General features: G+C 50.3%; 1 protein-coding gene across 8 annotated transcripts in view; it reads right to left on the bottom strand.

Moving 5' to 3' along the window:
- The window catches only part of DENND2B (DENN domain containing 2B), a 190,305-nt gene that overhangs the window by 26,851 nt on the left and 144,738 nt on the right, over nucleotides 1-18,716 (bottom strand). For all 8 annotated transcript variants that reach the window (XM_058305778.1, XM_058305782.1, XM_071218219.1 and 5 more), the window contains 8 exons: nucleotides 15,801-15,937; nucleotides 8,758-8,906; nucleotides 6,600-6,815; nucleotides 5,587-5,683; nucleotides 4,914-4,958; nucleotides 3,706-3,890; nucleotides 2,528-2,637; nucleotides 2,245-2,314 (listed from right to left, as the gene is read on the bottom strand). In XM_058305778.1, the coding sequence (XP_058161761.1) occupies nucleotides 2,245-2,314; nucleotides 2,528-2,637; nucleotides 3,706-3,890; nucleotides 4,914-4,958; nucleotides 5,587-5,683; nucleotides 6,600-6,815; nucleotides 8,758-8,906; nucleotides 15,801-15,937 (1,009 nt within the window). The remainder of the gene's footprint in view (nucleotides 1-2,244; nucleotides 2,315-2,527; nucleotides 2,638-3,705; nucleotides 3,891-4,913; nucleotides 4,959-5,586; nucleotides 5,684-6,599; nucleotides 6,816-8,757; nucleotides 8,907-15,800; nucleotides 15,938-18,716) is intronic.

Here is an 18,716-nt window from a genome sequence, read left to right as displayed (position 1 = left end):
ATTCTGCCAAACATCCCTTTTGTTGGTTGCTCTTTTCTCCCTTCCTTGACCCACTCCCATTCTAGGAAGGCAAAGTGAAAACAGACAAAGGGAGGTAACTACTGTTAACTCAATGTTTACTATGTCTGAGTAAGCATCCCCATTTTATAGATGAGAAAACAGAGTTCATAAAGACTAAGGCATCTGCCCAGGGTCCCATATCTAGAAGTCACAGAGTCAGCATCCACCTGTCTTTTTGCTGTCTTACCTCTAACATGCTGCCTTCTGATAGGAATAAAGGGAAATGGACACAAAGGGATAGAGGTATGCTATGGAATAAAGGAGAACAAAGGAAAAATGGGACTTGGAAAGGTGGACAGCTGGAAGAGGAGACCTGTCCTGAGAATTCCCCAGGCCTGGAGCCCCCGTGTGCAGGCGGGGCTGAGTCAGCCACTTCTCCAGCAAGGGGGCAGCAGGGGCTCTACGGCTGCCTCTGGCTCAGAGGCCTGGGGAGCCTGGCAAAGCTGAGTGGGGGAGAGAGCAGAGCAGCAGGTGCTGGCCCCTCATGCAGGCTGCTAAGCAAATGCAGATGGGGCTATTTCGCTCTCCAAACCTGCTGGCCACACGTCACAGATCTAAGGAGAAGGCAGAATCTGTTTTTGTCCATATTAGGTCTGAAACTCGCTCCTCTTTCTTTCCCTCTCCCCCGCCTTCCCTAAAGCCCCAAGTGATTAAATCAAGTATGTGGGATTTGGGTTAGAATCATTGTGTCCAATCTGCAGGAATGCCGAGCTAGTGCCAGCCCCCTTGGCGGGGACCCAGCCCAGGCCCTCTCTGAGCACGCCAGGACAAACACGCTCTTCCCTGGGGGCGGCAGGCCCGCTGCAAGGGAGCTGCCCTGCTCCTTCCACAGTCCAGCAAGGCAGCCTTTTGGATACTCCTCTCTAGGTACAGGTGATCCAGGGGCATGCTGGCCGCTGCCGGGCTCCCCTCTTGGCATCTGTACTGCACCACATGTCCTTAGCCCGGCTCACGGGGCATTATATATTCAAATATCCCTTCTCCCAGAATACCCTGTGGGGTGACCCAAGAGTAACACTCAGTGTTAAAGAGATTGGTGTCAATCCTGGTTCTGTCCCTTGCTGGCTGTGTGACCCTGGTCAAGTCATTCAACTTCTCAGCCTCAAGTTCCTAATTTATGGAACAGAGATAATAATACCTCACGGGCCAATGTAGGGATTAGAGAAAATGGCATCTTAAAGCATCTGGCCTGGAGCGTGGCAGGCCCTAAAAAACAGTGTTCCCTCTGCCCTTCCTCCTACCTCTTCTACTAAACTATCTCAAGTTCCCTGAGGACAGGATCCACATCTAATTCATCTTTGTGTGCCTTAAGCATGTCACTTGACCCTCCACAGGTGCATGATAAGTGTTCCTGAATGCATGAATATGTGAATGAATGATTGGCCCGGAATCCTTCTTTGGGGTCCCTGCAATACATTTTCTCTGCCTAGGATCCCCCTCATCTGCCTCTAGTCTGGTATCAGGCAAGGCCTTCTCCCACTAAGGCCTGGGAACACCAAAACATTGACCACCCAAGCCAGCCACATCCCTGGTGACCTCCAGGGGAGAGGATGGCAGGAACCAGGCTCTGGGTCCGGCTCTCCCTCTAGCTCTCTCTGCCTCCACCTCTATCTATCTCAGCCTGGTGGGAAGGAGTACAGGGAAGGACTTCTCTCTATATGAAATGGCTTACCCCTTCCCAATCCTTTTCCCCTGGGCTCAAGGCATCTCTCCCAGGATTCCACAGAAGGTACTTCTCTGTCGCTGCCCAGCCCCCAGCCCCATCCATCCACGGGCAGGCCTCCTCCCCACTCCAGGCTGGCCAACACAATCTGCTGCATGCACACATACTGCTGGGGTCATAAGACCTGGCAGGGTCCCTGAGCAGCAATCAGAGCCCAGAATCCAGAGAAAAATGAATGGAAAAGAAAAGCACAGGAAAGCTTAAAAAGAAAGACATTCCAGTCGAAGGTGACCTACTCCCTCTCCTTACTGCAGATATTCTTAGATCCTGGGGCCCAATCAGAGGGGCCACTGCTATCGTAAGAGAGCATCATCTGTGAATGGGTGTGTGGTGGGGTGGGGTGCGGGTGGGAGGTGACCTAAGGACAAGGGAGCAGAAGATTTTTACAGATGCTGAAGCTGCGGAAGGGCACACACATGTAAAAACACCCTGCCCATCCCCTGCCTGCCAGCCCTACTCACCAGTAAGCGCCTGCAGTAACCAAAGCGCCTGCTGCCGTCTTCCCCAGTCAGCATGAAAGAAAAGGTCTCACTGGAACAGGGAAGGGTCTGGCATCAGGGAGGTATCGGAGGACCCAGGACACAGCCCTCAAGAACAGAGACTGTCATCCCAGGGGTGGGGTGAAGGGCCAGGTTGCTGTAGGAGAGGAGGTCTGGACTAGGGTGGGCCCCACTCAGTTGCCCACTGCTACGGGGGTGAAGAAGGCTCTGCCCCCTCCCTCCAGCCAGGCCAGGGTGGCCTCACCTGCTATACTCTGACACAGGGAGCCAGTCCTTGGCATCAGGGAAGCAGAACTGGGGAATGGCCTTGAGCCTTTCCTCTGCCTCCCTCATCTGCTTGGTGGGTCGGTCCAGCTGCAGGGAAGAGAAATATGGGGAACAGACAGACAAGAAATGACATGGAACCTTGGGTTGGTGTGGGTGGCCGAGGAGCATCCACTCCTCGGAAAGCCCCAGATGATATCCTACCATCTGCCTCTCAGAAATCTTTGTTCCCACTTCTAAGGCTTATAAAGAGGTCTGGATATGGGTGGCATCACCATTCATTCATTCAGGAATACTGGCTGCGCAGTGCCTAGGTGGTGCCTGGCGCTGTGCTATGTGCTGGGGCGAACCAAGGAAAAGAAAGTAGACGAGGTCTCTCATTCTGGTCAGGAGAGTGAGATAATGGACAGTTTTCAGGGGCTGCTACAGAAGAAATAAACAGTGATGTCTCACAGAGAACTGGGGAGGAGAGGGGCAGAGAACTACTTTAGGGTATCTGGAAAGTCCTCCCTAAGGAGGTACTATTTTGCAGAACCTAAGAATGAAAAGGAGCCAGCAGCCAAGTGAAAAGGTGGAAACAGCATCACAGCCAGAGGCAAAAGCAGAGAAAGGACTTGGGTGTTAGCGGAAGAGAAAGGAGATCAGGCTGGCTGGCAACTAGCAAAGAAAGAGTGGTACGAGATAAGGGGGGGGCGGGGAAATGGGGACTGCTAGTGGGTATGGGGTTTCTTTTTGGGGTGATGAAAATGTTCTAAATTTGATTGTGGTGATGACTGCACAATTCTGTAAAAACCACTAAACTGTACACTGTAAATGGTAAATTATATGGCTTGTGACTTATATCCGAATAAAGCTATTTTATAAGTGAGAGAGAGATAAGGTAGAAGAGAGCTGGGGCCCTTCAGGGGCTCTTTGTAGCCCTTCTAAACAATTTGGCTTGTATTCTAAGTCCACTGAGAGCTGCTCTCTCAGGCCTCATGCTCTGAAAAAGCACTGGCCTAAACTCACAATCTCTCAAGCCCTCTTTTGTCGCTCCTGGCCCTAAGGAGCCAGGCCCGGAGCTGTGACAGAAGCAGGCTCACTCTCCTCCCCCAGATGGGTTAGTCAGTCAGAAGATGATGGACGGGGGTGGGAAGATGGGGAGAGAGGTGGCCTCACCTTAGGAAACTGGTAGGAAACTTCGGGGAGGTAGGTGTTTCGGGATGGCTTCTTCTTGAGGGACACCACCACAAAGTACTCAAAAAGCTCCCGCTCCTGCCACTCGAGCAGCTCCAGTTCCAGCGTCCGATAGCTGGGTGCACGCTTCAGCATGGACTGGATGTGGACTAGGCGTTGCGTGTGAGCTGGGGGTAGGTCAAAATTCAGGGGACAGGCAGGCTGGCCCCTCACCAGCCCCACATGAGCCCCCTCCACCCCTGACTCAGGACTATCTCCAGGGATCTCCTCTAAGTGCATGAGCCTAGCCTGATACCCTCTCCTAGCTCTGCCTGGGGGAGGAAGTGGCAGAAGCAAGGTGGCTATGCCTGACAAAGAATCTGCCCTAACATGGGAAGTTACTGGCCTGGTCCTCCTGGAACCTCTGGGGGCTGAGCTGTGGCCAGTAGGACCACCCAGGCCAGGCAAACCCAGGGAGGGATCACCTCCCCCACCCCACCCCCTGCCCCACCCCCACGCCAACAGTTGTGAACATTATGAAGCTGCATCCTCGGGCCCCAATCAGAGTCCTTGGACTTGGGAGTCGTTACCTTGTCCCTGTCCCCAGGCCTAAGGTTCAATTGCCCATTTGCCTGAAGGACCAGGGTAAGAAGGAAGGAGGGCACAAGTGCCTATATACTCGAGCCACCCAGGGAGCACTAGCCAGGGCTTCCCAGTAGAGAAAGTGCAGAGCTTTGTCCAGAGCCCTGGAAGGCGAGCGTCCTCCTCTCTGAGGCGGGAGTGATGGGCAGCCTCAGGACCACCAGAGGGCCAGTTTCCTCAGTCATTGGCACATTTCTTGCAACCAGGAGAGGTACTTGTAATCTTCTGAACCCATCTCTGTCCCTCCAGATTCACAACACTTACCAGGAAAATCTATCACCCGATGCCCATGGGCAATGGCTCAGGAGAGAGTATGGGCAGGGTCACCATCCTTACATCTGGGTGAAGGGAGAGGTCTGGATTAACCTTGAAGGGCTGAGCTCACGTGACTGTGAGAATGCACTTCCCTACAGCTCCCTGCTCTGTTGGCCTGGAATCCCGTCTGCCTGGTCCCTCCCCAAACCAGGCCAATTTGGGACATTGGAACCACACGTGCAGAGGAAGGAAAGCTGATTCTCTGCCACCTGGGCTGGGAAAGGGTTCCGTGCTCTTGGAGAGCCGCGCCTCACCTTTGAACCTGTCGTCAGAGTCGCTCTCGCTCTCACTATTCTCATCTGGAAAAGTAACAGCAGGAGTGCATACTTGCTGAGCCACTGGCCCACCGCAAAGGTTTTCTGTGCCCCCCTCCCAGCTCTTATCACTTATCATGAGGAATGAATCTGTACCTAATCTGGGCTCCTATGGGCCCACGGTCAGGCATCTGTGAGCAAGAGCTGAGTGCCCTGAGGTCAGGGTCCCTCAGAGCTCAGACTGTGGGTGCTAATCTATTATCTGTCCTGATCTGGGGAAAGCTGAAGGCCTGAGTTGGAGACTGGGCCAGCAGAGAAGCCTGCAGGCCTGGAACACAAAGACCCTGCCTCCTGGAGGCCAAGATTTGAAATGGGAAACAGACCACAGGACTCAGTAACTGGCCTTCCCTTTTGCCAGAAGCAGATTCCCACATCTACCTCCTTACTCAGGCCTTATAGCACTAAGCCTGAACTAACCCATCCCAGGGCTTTCTTCCCTCTCTGGCCCTCCCTCTTAGGTGGCCACTTCATGGCAGGGCTCTACCCTCCTAGAAGACAGGAGGACCCTGCGATTGACCCATGGAAGGGTAAACTGAGGCCAGTCTGTACCTCTCTCCATTCCTAATTCCCAGGGACCCCAGATACCAGAACCAGCTCAGGCATCAAGGCCTACCTCTCAGTGAGGCTGTCTCAATGCTGGACATAGACAGCTTTTTTAACCTCTTCTTTCCTCTCTTGGCATTGTAGATGGAGTTAATTCTTTGGACAAGCTGAATGAGAAAAGCAGGGAGGGTGAGGTGACCCTAGTATGAGCTGCCCCTTCTTCCAAGAAGGCTGATTAGGAGCCATCCCTTCCCATTCTATGCTTTCTGCCCCTACTTGCTGGGCCCAGCACTGGTTTCCCCCTGAACTGACCCAAGGGGAAGGCCCACATCCACGCCTAGCAGCTCTCCACTGACCTAGCCCCCTAAGTGGGCTCCTGCCCCCAAGACAAGGGCTCTAAACTTAGCTCCCCAGAGGAAGGAACTACCATCAACCTAGACAGGATGGGAGCTCCTGGGTCCCAAGAGACACTGAACCAACTGGGACAAAGAACTTCTCAGAGGCAACAACAGGAACAAGGATTCCAGCCTTTCCCCTCTAGGCTATAACCTGGGGCCCCGACAGGAAGGAGCTAAATTCCCAATATATTCAAGCATTGTTTGCAGGCTAAAAATACCATGTGGCTAAATCCTGCTGCTTTGGACTGGGGATAGGAGCCTGGCTGACTATGTATGCAAAGCAATGCTGAAAACTCTGAATTCTTAAGAGTTACAGAAAGAAGACTTGAGTTTGAGTCTGCTCAAGTTTGATAGCATGTTTATATATATACATGTTTTTATAGAGAGAGAGACCCCAAAACTCACACCCATCTGTTACTGAATCTCACTAATGAGAGCCTGCAAGGACTGGTTCCCATCCCCCAGACACAAGGAGCGTTTTCTGGGGGAAAGGCTAGCCCTTCCTTCCTCTAACATCTGGGCAGTTAGTTAATGCATCTTTGTTGATAAGAAGAGAAGATTAACCAGATGAAAAGGAGAGGTCAGTGAGTGAACTCAGTTGATTCAAAGAGAAATGGGAAGCAGCCCCAGATTAGGACAGAAAGTTCACCCACCTGCCCAGCCCCAGCTCTGTCAGAGAAGCTACCTTAGGAATGCGGCGGGCCCGGCGGCTGGAGAGCAGCTCGCTGGTGGTGCTGAGGCTATCCTCATTGAGGCTGGAGGGTGAAGATGGCAGGCTCAGCTGAGCCAGCAGCAGCATGTCGTCGTGGCTGTGCCTCTTGGGTAATCGGGGCAACCGGTGGCTCTTCCTTTCTGACCAGTTCCCACTACGCAGGGACTGGCTGCTGGGTTTCAGGGACAGCTGGGGGAGAGGATTTGGGAGACAAGTTCACCACAGCTGCCTTGGCCAGTACCCATCTCCTGGGGCCTGGACACAGACGCCACAGGCTAGAATCCCTGGTTCTCCCCAACCCTATCCAGTAATTTCCATCTACCCTGCTTTCTCTTTTTAAGGCCTCAGCTGCTAATCAGGTCAGAGCTAGATTAGGTGCCAGTTTCTCAAAGGAAGTTTAAGTACTGCATCTAGAAAAAAAAAAGAAAGTGGAGGCTAAGAAAACTGGGCTCTCATCCGAGTGGAGGAAGAAGACAAAGCAAGCATTCTGAGGGCTCTTCCTGACCTCTGCTTAGTACTGAGCCTAGAAGATGGAGCCAGTCTTTACCACCTCAGCCCGAGTCAGGCCTAAAAGGTTTCTGCTAGCTGCATGCCAGCCTGCTCTGCTAGGTGATCCTGACAGCCTGGCCCAGCTCATTTCTTCTAGGGAGAACACAGGGCTCTGGGATCTGACCACCAAAGTCTGGACAAGGCAGGTCACGTACTCAGTTGGTCCCCCACCCACATGGTTCCAGGCTGTCCCCCTTGCTAGCCCCGATTCACTTTCTGCCTCCTTCCATGTAAACTGATAGATAACCTTCAGCGGAGGGCACCCCACTGTAAGCAGGTCTTGCTCACTGCTAGAAAGGCAGGAATTCCCTGCAAACCACATGCCTCCACTCATCGTCTGGATCTGGGATTGCCTCTCATCACTCTTCAACAAAGTCCCCTTCCTTCCCATCCCTCAATTTCCTCTTCCTACCCAATCTGGCATACAAAATCAATGGAAGCCTGTTTGAACAGAGCACATTAGAAAGGTAAATCTTTCATAAAAACAATCACTTCGGGAAATGGACTTGGCCCAGTGGTTAGGGCGTCCGTCTACCACATGGGAGGTCTGCGGTTCAAACCCCGGGCCTCCTTGACCCGTGTGGAGCTGGCCCATGCGCAGTGCTGATGCGTGCAAGGTGCCGCCCCACGCAGAGGTGTCCCCCGCCTAGGGGAGCACCACGCACAAGGAATGCACCCCGTAAGGAGAGCCGCCCAGCGTGAAAGAAAGTGTAGCCTGCCCAGGAATGGCGCCACCCACACTTCCCGTGCCGCTGACAACAGAAGCGGACAAAAGAAACAAGACGCAGCAAACAGACACAGAGAACAGAAAACCGGGGTGGGGGTGGGGAGATTAAATAAATAAATAAATCTTAAAAAAAAAACCAATCACTTCATTCCAAAGCCAGCAGAAATTTGTATATCCTCTATCTCCTATTATAAAATATCCAAGTTCCTCCATTTGCATAGAGAATTAAAGCCTCAAGAAGTCTTTAAAACTTCTTGAAAGCAGCCCCATCCTTCTGCCTCCTGTCAATCCTGGACAAGACCAGAATGAGCTGAAGTCTAAAGGCCTCCTGTGCCATCCTTCTCATTCTTCCTTCTCTCAGTCTATTCCTTGAAGATTTATTCTTACTCCATCCAAAAGGAGGGGGCTTCAGGCCTGGGGATACCTGTCTTGCTCTCCAAATCTGGTCCTTGGGCCTAAACCTAGTCCCCAAATACCAGTACTGAGATCATTTCTGCCAAAGCTGGGGGAATAGCAAGCCTTCAAACAGGATCAACCAGGGCCTTGTCTTCCTGTTTGCTATAAAAGGGGAGGAGGAGGAATGCTAAGTTGGAGACTGCAGGGGCTCCTGACTTAGTTTTGCAGTTCAGAGTTCAGGTATTGAAAGGAAGAAGGTAGGGCAGGATGCCATGTCATAAGGGTTTCAATATGGCAGAAGTCCCCAAGTGCAGAGCTGTCTCCAGAAGCTGCCTCCTCTGTCCGGCACTAGTGAGGGAAAAAGCCTGAGTGCAAGTGATGCCCAAGCCTTGAGAGGACAGAACTCTCGTGGCCCTCGTGCTGACCCAAGAGCATGGCCCAAGTTGGAACTGCAGTTACCTGAGTGGGTGGGTTGTTGTACTTCCTATCCTGAGGACTCCACATCCTGTGCAAAGAATCCAAGGAGTTCTCAGACAGTTGGGATTTTCGTCCTGCTCTTCGGCTCTTTAAGTCCACATCCTCGTATGGATTCTCCTTGGGCAGATCTCCTGCAGTGGAGGAAAAGTTAGAGGAGGAGGAGAAGGAAGAAGGAAATACACGCACTCACATACACACACACACACACACACACACAAATAAACGAGCAGAATTCCTGTGAACCAGAGAGAATGGCTTCTGCCTGGCCCCTTCAGCCCATGAGTCACGCAGCTGCCCGTCTGCAGTGGAAAGGCTACAAACAGATCCTGGCACCGAATCCAGAAGCTGAATCCCCCCCCACCCCCAGTTCAGCTCAGCCTGGTCTGGCCTCTGCTTTATAAATTCAGGGATTGCACAAGACTGGCTCAGCTACCCCTGCCTGTGCCTAGCCAGAGGACAAAGCCAACACCAGGCGCCTTTCCTTGGCTCTACTCCCTCTGCTGCTAAAGCCCCAGAGATATACAGTTTGAAGCAGAAAGGCTTCCACAGATCACACAGCTGTCCACTTTTGGGGATGAGCACGAAGGAATGCTGAAGGACTCCAGAGAGCAGTGCTTTACCAGGCCCCGCTCTCACCTTTTCACTGTTCAACAATCCTTTTAGTGCAGGGATTTGGTCTTTTTCACTGAGGTAACCCCTACATTGACTCTGAGTAAATAAAGCCCTCTGTTCCCCCTTCTCTTGTCTTTTCATATCCTCCCACCCCACTATACCACTATTTGGGACTTGGAACCCAGTGACCAGTGATTAGAAGAAGGTTTTGCTGGAGGTAAACACACATGGTGTGAGCAGGGCTCACTCCAGCTTCTTCTGTTCAGTAGCTGCATTGAGTTTAGGGGACCACTGAGCCCCATGCCTGTCCTACAGAGTGCCCTGAATGAGCCTCACATTCCAGGGAGCTCAGATCCTACTTCTCAACAAGCAGACAGAAGAAAGCACTATAGGACTAGAAGCAAAGTTGCTGGGAGAGCAAGCTTCCCTGCCAGAGGACAGAGAAAAACAAACCCTATATGCTTACAGACATCTCAATTTCCAAAGCCTTATAGAATTCTCAGTTTCCAGTGAATTTAGGGTGGTGTGTGTGTGTATGTCTGTGTGCATGTGTGGCAGATTTCAGTCACAGCTAATTAGACTGCAATGGGAACAATAAAAATTCTCTGTAAATTTATGAGTCAAAGATGAGTTAAGAAAGGATTTGGGACTGGATTAAGTGATTCCCAAACACCAAACAGCAACAGAGGAGACCTTTTCCTGTAATGCACTAATGCTATTAAAATGACTTGTCTCCATTCCAAAGCCCTGACTAAGCAGAGCTGGCCCTGCAGCCCTGCCGAGAAAAGCCAAATATCAAACCTGGCACCCCTTGCATGCTTTCTCCAGCCTACTTTACCGTCGGGCACTTAAAGAGGAGTCAGGGTAGACTCCGTGTCTCTTGGTTCCTCCCCAACATACATCCTGCAAGGAGGGGGTAGGGGAATTAAGGATGGGAGAAAAGCCTGAAATAGGACCAGAGCATGCCTGTCCAGACTGGGGCAGGAAGGACATTTATTCCAAGCTTATCAAATCCAAACTTCCCTGGGCTAGATGACCAGCCAGAATCCTTAGCATCTTCCTCCAACCCATAGGCTAGCTCAGTCTCTGCACTACTGACATTTTGGGCTGGACAATTCTTTGTTGTGGTTGACTGTCCTGTGCCACTGTAGATGTTTAGTAGCAACTCTGGCCTCTTTCCACTAGATGACAGTAGCAGCCCCTCAGTTTTAACAACCAAAAATGTCTCTAAACACTGCCAAATGTAGCCACCCGCCCCCTCACCCCAAATGAGAACCACTGCTTTTCATGGATGTATCTAAACTCCCTAATACCTTCTGAATCCTACAACATGAGACCCAAGGCTAATTTTTTTCCTCCATCTTTCCCTCCTTTCCTTATTCCCTTCCTTTCCCCTATTTTCTTTCCCTAGAATCGGAGCTTTTAACATTAATTTAAAATCCAAAGTTCCAAGAAAAAGATGTAGAAAATTGAGGCCCAGGGAAGTAACAGATACAGCGTCAAAGAACACCAGCGAAAACCTAGGGGAAAACAGTTGCGACCAGCAGATCCTCAAGACTAGTCCTGCCTCTGGAAACCAGGATTCAGGAAAGCCTCAAGCGTCCTTCTGCCTGCCCAGGCCTAGCGCCAGCCTCTCCTCCAGCAATGCTGAGCGTCCTCTCTGACAAAGCCTGGCCACTAGGCACTTCCCCAGGATGGCTGCTGGCCCAGCCCCAGCCCTGCCTTCCCAGCCTTTGCCTGGTCCCTTCCCAGTCCTAGTTCACCTGTCACCCTCAACTTCCCAGACCTTTCCAGCTCCCTCTCTTTGAGCTGTCTCTCTGGGAAGTAAAGGTGCCCAGGGTCTAAAGGATGTGCAGAGACCAAACAGGATCTGAGTCTTAAGAGTCACTAGCCTAAACTAACTGAGAGCAAATAAATATCAAAGCAATGGCTCAGAGTAGAGGGAGGAGGGAAGCTGGAGAATGGTGCTCAGAACTTCTCATGGAGGAGAACAGGAAGGCTGGAGAAACTGGAGCTAAGAGGGGAAACGTGAAGATTTAGAAAGGGCATGGATGGGAAGCCGGAAGCCAGGCAGACCCAGGACTTTCACCTGCACTGCTGCCCACACTGACTTCCTCAAGGGCAGTCAGTCCACACTGCCCTTGGAAAGGGACAAAGAGGTAGGTTCTCTTTCCTGGAGGCCTGGCCCTGACCAGCCCCAGTTCATCAAAGCCCAGCTGAGGAAGTAGGAAGCCAGAGGTCTCGAACTTTCCCAGCTTTGCTGGTGAGATAAGGGACAAGGTCATTGCCAAGAATTTCTGCTTTGCACTCTTCTAAAAGGGATTGTCAGAACCCGTACTTATCACGCTGATCCTCTTGAAGGAAGCACCCAGCCCTGCCAGGTCCTGCTCCAACTCCTCCCCAGAGCTTCTGTGGTCATTAACCACATGTGCCCCACCTCCACCCCAACTGGAAGAACCAGTTAGGGAAGGGTGTGTGGATGTGCACAGGTACTGAGAATTTCTCCAAACTGAACAAGTCCTAAGCCTCTTGGCCCAAAACCAGAGTTAGGGCCCTGGGCCTGTAGCTTCCTTCCCCCAATCTCCCCCCTTCCAAGCAGCTGTTTCGACGGGTTCTCAGACTCTTTCCCTCCCTCACAGAGCAGGGAGAAGGTTAGGATTAGGGCCAACTCCCCCAGCAGTGGATAGAACATCAGATAAGGAGCTCTAAGTGGCCAGCTGCTCCCCTCCCAACCTTCCCCCCCACCCCCCGCCAAGCCTCACGACCATTTCCCAACAGCCCTGGCACTGCTCCCTGGGCTGCACCTTTTGGTTGCCTCATTTCCCACTGTAACCGCCATCCTGGTGGGCACCCTGTGTTCCTCACTGTTTCCCAGACTGAGGGCGAGAGAAGAACGTGAGAGAGACTGGAGGCTCCAAAGGCTTTGCAGCACAGGCGGACTGGCCCTGTCCCCAGCTCGCACCCTGCTCAGGTTCCTGGAAACACTCCCTCAGCTCTAGCTAGCTGATGGGAATGGGAATCTCTGCAGGAATGCAGCACAGGCACGGAGGCCACTCCACATAACTCCCTAATGAGCTGCTTCCTTGGGTGCATTTTTAAGTGTCAGGCTCAGAATGCAAATGATTATACGGCTTTGTAGAATAACAGTTTTCCAGGGTCAGAGGTCAAATTGGACAGTCGAAAATTAATAGGCGCAGGAAGCAGCAAGGCAGCAACTCTCTTTTTGAACCCCTTTATTGCAAATTAGTAGGATAAACCTCAGCCTGTTCTGAAGAACCCATCCCAGTTCCCCAGGCATCGGGCCTGGTATAGGAGGGAGGCCAGCAAACTCCCTAAGATCCCTCGTTCAAGTCCTTTCCTCACAGAAAAGATGTGCTCTGAAAGACCAGGAACTGCAGTCTAATCAGCCGGTACCCATGATGGAAATGTAGAATGGGTACCGTCTGCCTCCCCCACTACCCCATTATAATATCCCCAAAGCAAGCTTCATTCCACCCCGTGGATGTGGGGCAGCATGAGAGCTGCGTAACCCAAATAGAACCAGAAACAACACGCTGGTACAGAACACAGGCTGGGCCAAGGCCAGAGAGAGGGCCCCTTGGAAGTCAGAGCCACTGGTCAGTTCGAGGCAAAAGTAATTCTGACATCCGGAGTTCAGCAACAAGGGCCCCCCTGAAGCCTCTGGGGGTGGAGGGGAGGGCAAATTCTTGGGCTTGCTCCCAGGGGAGGAGAAAGGGATAAACTGACCAGAATTGAACAGAACGAGAATATTCTCCCTTGTATTTCCAGGTCCTAGAAATTCAGACTGGCTGCTGTGGTATCTGCTACAAACGGCAATGTCCTAACTCCGACTCTGAAACCCACCCCTACCCCCCAAGGCCAGAGCAAAACCCAAACATCCAACTGGTATACTCCTTACCAGGTGTCTGATTACTCCCCTTTTCTACCTCGCCTACTTTCTGCACAATGCTCCAGAGATCCAGAGCTAGGTGAGCAGTTAAGGAAGATGCCCTAACTCTAACTTCATCCCACACCAGCCTTAACCCTAAAGCTCTAGCTCATCCATTCAAGAAGCATCCAAACTTCTCTATTTTCTTGCATTCTCACCTTCATCCCAAAGTGTCAAAAAGTGCCCTCAACCGAGTGAGGAGGCTATGGTCCAGGCACACTTGCCTCTCTCTCTCCCTTCACTCCAACCAACCGAAGGAGGTCCAAAGAATAGCTCTGCTGCCCAAGATAATACCTCCAAAATTCTTCCCCTAGACACTGCCCCAAACAACCTTAAACAGAACCCTGGAATCATGGAACTCTGGACAGGGAGTTAAGGTTGAAACCATCCCTTTATACCAGTTCAGGTGATTCAAGAACATTCTCCACTGGAATCCCTGGGCAGCAGAATAGGGCTGCCCAAGCCTTCTCAGAGAACAGAGAATAATGAAGACCACAGTACTGGCATGCCTGGTAGAGCAAGGGGAGGGAGAGCAGGAAACGAAATCCCCCCTCTGCCCACTGCAGCCGCCGCACTGGATGCTGCCAAGGGCCCTGGGAAGCAATGACACATTACAATTTCTTCCAAACTAGAGAACATTGGAATGCGCCCTGCAATGGAGTGGGAGGAAGGGAAATGGGGGGGGGGGGGGGGAGGGTAGCTCTGATCCCCATAGCTTTTGACCTCAGTTCTCAGTGACCTGTGGGTACAAGGCTGTCTTTTCCCAAGTGGTAAGGAAAGACACTCCCTCCCCAAACCGTTTTGCTGTTCTAGGGCTCTCACTCCCACATAGCCTCCCTGTTATGACCCAATTTTGCATGGTTACATACTATACACTCTGTTCCTGGGAAAGCAGAGCCTCTGTGAGTCTGAGCACTGTCACTGCCTCCCCAGAAGTGCTGGCCCAGCAAGCTGTTAAGGAAAACACTACAAAACTGATGGGTCAGATCAGAGGGAATCGAGGAATAGATAGCCCTCTCGTCAAAATATTCCAATCTTCTGAGAATCTGGAGGGTTCTCTCTACTGGGGCCTCTTCTCTCTCTAATGTGTTAACTGAGACTATGCTCTCCAGCCTCAAGGCCTGAAAAAGAGACAGAAAAGACAAGAAAGAGAGGGAGCGAGCAAGCCCACATGCATACTGCTTCCCTCCTCTTCATCCATCTACACTGAGGCACACACTATACTTGAGCAGAACCAGAGCCCCAACTGACAGGAATGAGGCCAGAATTAAAACGAATGCCCCAAATTACCCAACCCAGGTTAGACCATCAGTTTTCTGTTTGCCCTTAAACTCTGGTTTGCCAACACCAAAGCCTTCCCACTTGTTAGGAGACAATTCCCCACAGCCTCTTGTATTTCTGCACTTCTTCTGAGTAAGAGGCACTGACAGTTCTGGACATCTTCTCAAGGATGTTTATAGGGCAAACGACCTTGGAAGATGGCAGTAGCGTTTCCCTCCAAAGTAGACACAGATTTGTCTGCTGACCAGAATAATAAAGTCTCCTTGTGGAGCTGAACAGGTTTGCTAGCAGCACCTCTGAAGATTGGGGCTTCCTAGGCGTGGCATTCCTCTGCTGGGACACTGACCCACCGGGTGGGCAGCCTCTACCTGGGCTTCCTCCACACTGACCCCATGAGACCTGGGGGTAAGGCAAGCCCATGCAGCATGAAGCAATGCTGCCTGCTGTGCTGTGAGTAACAGAGTCCTTTGTCTGTGACCCAGGAGTCTCGTGTCCACTGATATGAAACTGGGTATGGCTAAACTTGTTAGCTTGCAAGCAAGGTTAAAATCTCAGACCCTTTCAGAGTTTTTGACACAATTTACTCTAAGGGAAGATGCTGGAGGAGAGCTCTTGTAAGGACTATGCACTATGCTAGCTACTTTGATAATACATTTGGTCTCATTTAAGCCTCACCATAATCTTATGAAGTATGATTACTATTATTGTTGTTATTAATATCATCATCTTAGGAGGTACCAAGGATTGAACCTAGGACCGTGTACATGGGAAGCAGGCACTCAACCACTTGAACTACATCTGTTCCCCAACATCATTTTATCAGAGAAAAACAAAGATCACAGAGAGGTTCTGATTTGCCTGAAGACACACGGATGAGAAAGAGGGCCTGTTAGACTCTAAAACCTTCCAAAAATAAAGACATGACACAGTTTTCCTCTTCTTGTAGTTCCAGAGAACCCTCTGGATTTCAGTTCATTCAAAGGCCAGGCTTTAATCACTCAGCTCAGTGTTTCCTAAGGTGCTTCCTTGGACGCCCATTTCCTGTGAGGAATTCTAAAAGTGGAGACCATGTCTACCCATGGTGAATGAGGTGGAGCTTGTAAGCATCAATTCCTGTTCCAATCCTTCCACAGCCCCCAGTCTTCCAGAGATGACCCAGCCCACCACTGCTGCCACTGCTTACCCACAATATCCTCATAGGCATTCTCTTCTAAAGTGCTTTTGGATCCAAACTTGGGTTGGCTCTCAGTACCGTTCTCAGTGGGAGAAGAGGGATACAGGGACTGGAGACTGGATGCATCCTCAAACTCGAAGGATTTTCTGTGGATAATTAGAGCAAGAGTCATTCCAGGGAGCAGATGTGGCTAAAGCATTGGGCGCTGACCTCCAACATGGGAGGTCCCAGGTTCTGTTCCCAGTGCCTCTTACAAAGGACGAGCAAATGCCGCATGAGCAGATGCTGCAATGAGCAGACACTGCAACCAGCAGACACCACAAGAAGCAGATGCCACAACTGTTGCAATGAGCAGACGCCACAATAAACAGATGCCACAACCAGCAGGGAATGGAAGTGGCTCAAGCAGTTGGATACTCGCCTCCCACATGGGAGGTCCTGGGTTCGGTTTCCAGTGCCTCCTAAAGAAGCAAGCAGATAGACAAGGGAGCCATCTCGGGGGAGTGGGGTGAGGGGGTGGATAGTAATAAAATTTAAAAAGAGTAATTCCAGCTGGAACGGATCCCTGCTATCTTGTTGGGGGGTGGCCATGAACAAAAGAAAAGATCAGAGGCTCTCCTCACAAAACCAGCTACTGAGCAAAGCATTAAGGTAGATCTAAATTCACCATTTAAATAAAGAGCCATAAATGGTCTGAAAGGTCCCTATCTGTGTGCCTGTGATGTGCCTTGTCTGTTATAATGCCAATACCAATACCAACACCACAGCTTAAAGGGGTATTAGGTGTTGGATGCCATGTTCAATGCTTTATATATGTTATGTCATCTCTTTAATCCTCCCATTAGTGCTATCAAGTATTGTTCCATTTTATAAATGAGATTGAGGCTCAGAGAGAAGAAGTGATGGGGTAGGACTTGCCCCAGCTGTCTGACTCCAAAGTCTGAGCTTTTAACCACAACCATGGCTCCAAGCCCTGGAGAATATCTACCTTGGTAAGACCCTGCCATTACCATATGAATCTGACTGCCTCACCCTAGAGTCCACTGTATGAAGCAGGTAGTAAGGGCTCAACATTGGAGAGGTGATACCCAGGGCTGCCTGGGGCAAGAGGTTGGGGAGTTGGGGGTAGGTAGTTTGTTAAAACAGGAAGGGCTAAGCCCTCAGAGCAAATCAGATCACTTCTGCAGTGGAGCTAAAAGGATAATCTGTAGCTAGAAGTTACTTCCAAAGCCCAGCTTCCCTTCAGCTAGTAGCTTGCTCCTTTCCACCACTCAAATAGCCTCCCCTCTATCGCAAGACCACAGCGTGTTTGCTTCTCAGGCAATGCCTCCTGAACCCAAGGTGCTCTGTACACTTCTCTCCATCAGGAAGGTTCTTCCCTCATTTGAGACTTAACCCCAGCTACCCCCTCTTTTTCTCTAAGGCAGGTCTCAGCAGGTGCCTTGGGGGTGGAGGTGGGGGGAAAAGAAAAGAATCCCTTCTCTCACCCGTTATCATTTCTCTCTTCTTTTGGGTGCCACCAGACCTTTCAACCAATGAAGTCTTTTCTCTCTGGTTTAATGAACAATCTTCCCTGACAGTCCTGGGGTGCAAGTCAGGGACTAGAGATATCCTGAAGGCCACATCTTGTTCTCGGCTTGCCTACTCCTCTGCAACACTCAACATTACTCAACAGTCTTTATAATGGCATTCTCCTCCCTTGACCTCTGAGAAACATTCTCTCCTAGTTTTCAACTACTGGCAATTATTTTTTAGGTTTTTGAGAGAAATCCTTTTTTTCACTTCCTTTTAAACACCAGGGTCTCTCAGAGGGTGTCTCATCCAAAACCATCACCATATCTGCCATTTCCACCTTGATGACTTCCTGTCTTTGGCTCAGACTTAACTAAATATCCAGTGGCTGAGCACAGTGGTTCCCAAATGTTGGCCCATGGACCTGCTGGTCTGAGACTAAGTTTTCATTGGCATATACAGGGGAGTCACATCTTATGCAGGTAGTTCTGAAGTCGGACAAGTAAGACACAAACCAAGTTCAATGAAATTTTCCTTGGAAATCCCTCAGGAAGGTATCATGATGGGCACCAGTATACTGTCTCTCATTAAGACTAATATACAGGCTGCTCTAGAAACATCTAGACAATACAGGTAGGGCCGACAATCTCAGAAATTCAGTACCCTGTCAGTGGGTCTTATTTTGGAATGTATGCTCTCCAATGCAAAAGAGTTAGGCTCATTTATAATTTCCCTACACATGACTTTTCTGTCCCTTTTATTTGAACCTATAATTAGCACTATGCTTGTTAAATATATGCCCCAGAGACTTAAATCTTTGGTCTATTCATATGTCTGCTGAGCCCTGAATCTCAGCATAGTTGCAACACCTACTTTCCAGTTTACTGAGATGACTCGCCCAGGACAACTAACAAAAGGATGATGATGGACAACGCCCATCCCAAAAAACAGAAGAGTATCTACAACTGCAAACAAGACAATTCCATCCACCAGCCCCATGCAATCTAAGCCCCTCTCATCAATTAGAAACAGAGTGGAACTCACCACACCAAAATCCCCACGATTGAGGAATGAATAAACATGACAGGGGAATGCAACTATGCACTAAAGTAGACTTATTATTCTAGCAATAGAAGAACTTGTATCACTGATATTAAGGCAGTGGCCACCAGACTTTCTGAGGGAAGGGAGCGAGAAGGATAGATGTAACATGGGGCATTTTTAGGACATTGGAATTGTCCTGCATGGCATTGCAATGATGGATACAGGCCATTATATTAATACATTTTGTCAAAACCTATAAAATTATGCAGTGCAAAGTGTACACCATCATGTAAACTATAGACCATGGTTAGTAGCAGTGCTTCAATATGTGTTCATCAATTGTAACGAATGTATCACACAAATGAAAGA

The sequence above is a fragment of the Dasypus novemcinctus genome, chromosome 10 (genome assembly GCF_030445035.2).
Source record: "Dasypus novemcinctus isolate mDasNov1 chromosome 10, mDasNov1.1.hap2, whole genome shotgun sequence".
Taxonomy (NCBI): domain Eukaryota; kingdom Metazoa; phylum Chordata; class Mammalia; order Cingulata; family Dasypodidae; genus Dasypus; species Dasypus novemcinctus.
The sequence above is the reverse complement of the archived record's forward strand: the minus strand, read 5'-3'. Positions and strand labels throughout refer to the sequence as shown.